We start from the raw sequence: 5,497 nt of genomic DNA, 5'->3' as shown, positions 1-5,497 counted from the left end.
TTCTAGTCGGACGTATTTTGTAGTAACACCCTTTCAAAATGACTTCCAAAACAGACACAACATGCAAAATATTTTCTTTTCAAGACTACAAATCCTCTCCCGATCCGATTTTCGAGATTTCTGCCGAATGCTTACAACCATCACCAGTTCCGATAATAATAGATAACGGCTCTTTTCAAACCAGGGCCGGTTGGGCATGCAAAGGGGACGAACTAGGCGCACCGCGGCTTCTGTTCAAGTCCGTTGCGGCGAGGAGCAGAGGGGCAGCGCGAAGTGAAACCCAAATCGGCAATGACATTTCTAACCTCGAGCCGGTGCGATGGCTCCTGAAAAGTCAGTTTGACCGAAATGTGGTTGTAAACTTCGAGATACAGGAACTGATGTTCGATTACATATTCAGCCACCTCGGAGTTGTGACTGAGGTAAGGTGTTCAAGTTATGTTGCACAATTTCCTATGTTGCTTGTCCTGTTTAGACCGTTCTGCCTTCTCAGTCTTGAATATAACTTACTGACAACGGTAGCTAACTAGATAGTTGCTCCTTCAAGCACATCTGATGTGGTTTCTCTCCTTTCTCTCCCCTCTTTAGGGCAGTGTTGAACATCCTATAGTGCTCACAGAGGCGCCCTGCAACCCGCTGCACAGTCGCCAGATGATGTCAGAGCTGCTCTTTGAGTGCTACAGAGTTCCTCATGTGTCCTATGGCGTAGACTGCCTGTACAGCCTCTACTACAACAATGCTCTCAGCAACCTCACACACCAAAACACCGGCATTGTCCTCTCCTCTGGCTACCACTGCTCTCACATCCTACCTGTTATCAATGGAAGGTAAAACCACTATACAGCAAATCACATTTCATTGGTCACATACACATGGTTAGCAGATGTTATTGCTAGTGTAGCGAAATGCTTGTGCTTCTAGTTCCGACAGTGCAGCAAAATCTAACAAGTAATCTAACAATTCCACAACAACTACCTAATACACACTAATCTAAGTAAAGGAATGGAATAAGAATATATACATATAAATATATGGATGAGCAATGACCAAGCTGCATAGGCAAGATGGTGTAAAATACAGCATGAACATATGAGATGAGTAATGCAAGATATGTAAACATTATTCAAGTGGCATTATTAAAGTGACTAGTGATCCATTTATTAAAGTGGCCAATGATTTCAAGTCTGTATGTAGGCAGCATCCTCACTGATGGCTGTTTAACAGTCTGATGGCCTTGAGATATAAACTCTTTTTCAGTTTCTCTTTCTCAGCTTTGATGCACCTGTACTGACCTCGCCTTCTGGATGGTAGCGGGTTCAGCATTCTAGGTCAGCATTCAACACCATAGTACCCCAATAGGCAGTGGCTCGGTGGTTGTTGTCCTTGATAATCTTTTTGGCCTTCCTGTGCTGCGGGTGCTGTAGGTGTCCTGACCTCACCACCCTCTGGAGAGCCCTGCGGTTATGGGCGGTGCAGTTGTTATACCAGGCGGTGATGCAGGCCGACAGGATGCTCTCAATTGTGCATCTGTAAAAGTTTGTGAGGGTTTTAGGTGACAAGCCAAATTTCTTCAGGCTCCTGAGGTTGAGGAGGCGCTGTTGCGCTTTCACCACACTGTATATGTGGGTGGACCATTTCAGTTTGTCCATGATGTGTACGCCGAGGAACTTAAAACTTTCCACCTTCTCCACTGCTGTCCCATCGATGTGGATAGGAGGTGCTCCCTCTGTTGTTTTCTGAAATCCACAATCATCTCCTTTTGTTTTGTTGACTTGAAGTGAGAGGTTGTTTTCCGAGTGAGAGGTTGTTTTCCGAGTGCCCTCACCTCCCAATAGGCTATCTCGTCGTTGTTGGTAATCAAGCCTACTACTGTTGTGTGGTCTGCAAACTTGATGATTGAGTTGGAGGCGTGCATGGCCACGCAGTCATGGGTGAACAGGGAGTACAGGAGGGGGCAGAGCACGCACCCTTGTGGGGCCCAAGTGTTGAGGATCAGCAAAATGGAGATGTTGTTTCCTACCTTCACCACCTGGGGGCGGCCCGTCAGGAAGTCCAGGACCCAGTTGCACAGGGCGGGGTTGAGACCCAGGGCCTCAAGCTTAATAATGAGCTTGGAGGGTACTATGGTGTTGAATGCTGAGCTGTAGTCAATGAACAGCATTCTTACATAGGTATTCCTCTTCTCTAGGTGGGATAGGGCAGTGTGCAGTGTGATGGCGATTACATCATCTGTGGGCCTATGGGGCGGTACGCAAATTCAAGTGGGTCTAGGGTGACAGGTAAGGTGGAGGGGATATGATCCTTGACTAGTCTATCAAAGCACTTCATGATGACAGAAGTGAGTGCTACGGGGCGATAGTAATTTAGTTCAATTACCTTTGCCTTCTTGGGTACAGGAACAAGGATGGCCAACTTGAAGCATGTGGGGACAGCAGACTGGGATAGGGAAAGATTTAATATGTCTGTTAACACATCAGCCTGGTCTGCGCATGCTCTGAGGACGCAGCTAGGGATGCTGTCTGGCCCGGCAGCCCTGCGGGGGTAAACACGTTTAAATGTCTTACTCACGTCAGCCACGGAGAAGGAGAGCCCACAGTCCTTGGTAGCACTTTATTATCCTTAAAGCGGGCGAAGAAGGTGTTTAGTTTGTCTGGAAGCAAGACGTCGGTGTCCGTTACGTCACTGGTTTTCTTTTTGTGGTTCGTGATTGTCTGTAGACCCTGCCACATTGTCTCGATACTGACATTTCTCTTGTTTCATTGCCTTGCGGAGGGAATAACTACACTGTTTGTATTAGGCCATATTCCCAGTCAACTTTCCATGGTTGAATGCGGTGGTTCGTGCTTTCAGTTTTGTGCAGATGCCGCGATCTATCCACAGTTTCTTGTAAGGGTAGGTTTTAATAGTCACACTGGGTACAACATCTCCTATGCACTTCCTTATAAACTCACTCACCGAATCAGCGTATAAATCGATATTATTCAATGAGGCTACCCAGAACATATCCCAGTCCACGTGATCAAAATAATCTTGAAGCGTGGATTCTGATTGGTCAGACCAGCGTTGAATAGTCCTTGTCACATGTATATCCTGTTTGAGTTTCTGGATATAGGAAGGGAGGAGCAAAATGGAGTCCTGGTCAGATTTGCTGAGGGAGGGCGTGGAGGGCCTTGTATGCATCGCCGAAGTTAGAGTAGCAGTGGTCCAGAGTTTTGCCAGCGAGAGTACTGCAATCAATATGCTGGTAGAATTTAGGTAGCCTTGTTCTTAAGTTTGCTTTGTTAAAATCCCCAGCTACAATAAATGCAGCCTCAGGATATATGGTTTCCAGTTTGTATAAAGTCCAGTGAAGTTCTTTTAGGGCCGTCGTGGTATCGGCATGAGGGGGGATATACACGGCTGTGACTATAACCGAAGGATAATACGGTCGGCATTTAATTGTGAGGAATTCTAGGTCAGGTGAACAAAAGGACTTGAGTTTCTGTATGTTGTTACAATTACACCATGAGTCGTTAATCATGAAACATACACCCCCGCCCTTCTTCTTCCCGGAGAGATGTTTATTTATGTCGACGCGGCGCACAAAGAATCCCGGTGGCTGTACCGACTCCAATAGCATATCCCGAGAGAGCCATATTTCCGTGAAACAGAGTATATTACCAGTCGATATTACTTACCAAGCCAAGCAGACAGACCCAGCGCCAGGATAAAGTGATTAAGGGTGCAGTTGAAATCGGTGAGAGGGGAAATGTTTTTTTTTGGGTTCTTGCATTGGAATTATATTGAATTCTGCTTATATCACGCTATACCACAATAAACACCAAGTTCAAATTCCGAGAACATTGTGAGCTTTTGAAGTGACAGGTTGCTGCCAAATCTGTAGCCCATCTCTCCTACGCTGTATCAGCACAATGGACAGTGCCCTACACACTAAAGAAAGGTCATTTTGGAAATGAATGTAGGCTACCAGACAGATAGGGTAATTCACCTGTTACAAACAGCCTATGTGAATGCAGCCAAACACAGCTGTCTCACCAAAATAATGCAAACTAAATGCTGAAAGTAGAAACCTAGTAACTCATGCAAAACAAAAAAACTGAATTGCAGTTTGGCTTAGAATACCGACAACTGCAAATGCAAACAAATGAATGTGAACAGAACGGGGGTAGACCTACTATAGGCTTATAAACAAAATATCAGATCGATAAAGGCATAATACAATCTATATTTAGACTAGTTACATTAACAGTAAACAAACAAACGCAGTAAACTAAAGGCAAATGCAAATAACCAAAACATAGCCTACAGCCTACGACAGTGAGACGCAGTCATGCACAGCTGTCTTGCCAAATAAATAGACACGTAGGCCTATTTCAAACATGGATGCAGCTCATGAGTTCAGCAACATGTTGCGATACTGCACAATACACTTCTGTGGATCAAATTCGACCCACCCACTCAATCAAATAAGCAATGCCGGCCTACCACAAACACATTTCCAATACGCACAGTTCCATTTACAACCACGAAAAGCAATAGGCTACCAAGAAAGCTTACATTCTATTTCTATAGTCATCTATTTCTATAATGAAACATGCCTATGCATTATAATTATATTGAATTCTGCTTAGATCAATCACCCTATACCACAATAAACAGAAAAGTTCAAATGCCGAGACCATTGAGTGCTTTTGACCAAGAAGTGACAGGTTGGCACTCTATCGGCACCACGACAGCGCCCCTACACACAAAGTAAGGTTGGTTTTGGCAATGAAAATAAAGGCTGGCTAAATAAGTCATTTTGCCATTTCTTACCCTAGGGTTTTGCTGAGAATGACATCACTTTATACCACCGATGTTGATCAAAATCTACCAGCTAAATCGTTTCTTACCCATTTCCGAAGAGTTGCAGCCTCCTTGACGATCTGTTGAACATCCTGAGTAATTGATCATTCAATACTTCCCCAAAAATCTTCTTGTAAGATCCCCCTCTAATGCCAGTTGGATTGGTTGAGCTTTCCTTGGGTGTAGCATGAGTCGTCGGTGCTGACTGAACACATTTGCCGAAGTGGAAAAGGAATTCTTAACAGCTGCCTGTCATTAACAAGTGTTGACACCTCAGCTTCCATTAGGGCTGTCCATGACCTAGAGCCAATTTATCTGACCATTTCTACCGGTGTATATGCCAGTTCTGATTTTTACATGCACATTTTCGTGGAAGATTTTCATTTAATTTATAATAAAGTCTTTGTATCTCAAAATCATTGCATGTGGTTAATCAAAATTCTAAAAGTAACTTCTATTGCCATTGACAACTATGTAAAAAATAGCCTACGTTAAGCTAACAAATAAAAACAGCCTGCAGGTAGAAAAAAATCCTGATTTAAAAATAAATATCCTATAAATCACATTGGCTAAAAAAAAAACACCACTCCAGCCGACGCTTGGCATTGCGCATGGTAATCTTAGGCAGTCTGACGTCGCTTCCAGAGGCAGT

At 44.1% G+C, this 5,497-nt stretch overlaps 1 protein-coding gene across 1 annotated transcript in view; it reads left to right on the top strand.

Moving 5' to 3' along the window:
• Positions 1–5,497, top strand: part of actr5 (actin related protein 5) — a 14,670-nt gene continuing 9,173 nt past the window's right edge. Inside the window, exons 1-2 of the mRNA XM_024375229.1 lie at positions 1–422; positions 589–827. Of these exons, the coding sequence (XP_024230997.1) occupies positions 39–422; positions 589–827 (623 nt within the window). The 5' untranslated portion in view covers positions 1–38. The remainder of the gene's footprint in view (positions 423–588; positions 828–5,497) is intronic.

The sequence above is a fragment of the Oncorhynchus tshawytscha genome, linkage group LG16 (assembly GCF_018296145.1).
Source record: "Oncorhynchus tshawytscha isolate Ot180627B linkage group LG16, Otsh_v2.0, whole genome shotgun sequence".
Lineage (NCBI taxonomy): Eukaryota > Metazoa > Chordata > Actinopteri > Salmoniformes > Salmonidae > Oncorhynchus > Oncorhynchus tshawytscha.
The sequence above is the reverse complement of the archived record's forward strand: the minus strand, read 5'-3'. Positions and strand labels throughout refer to the sequence as shown.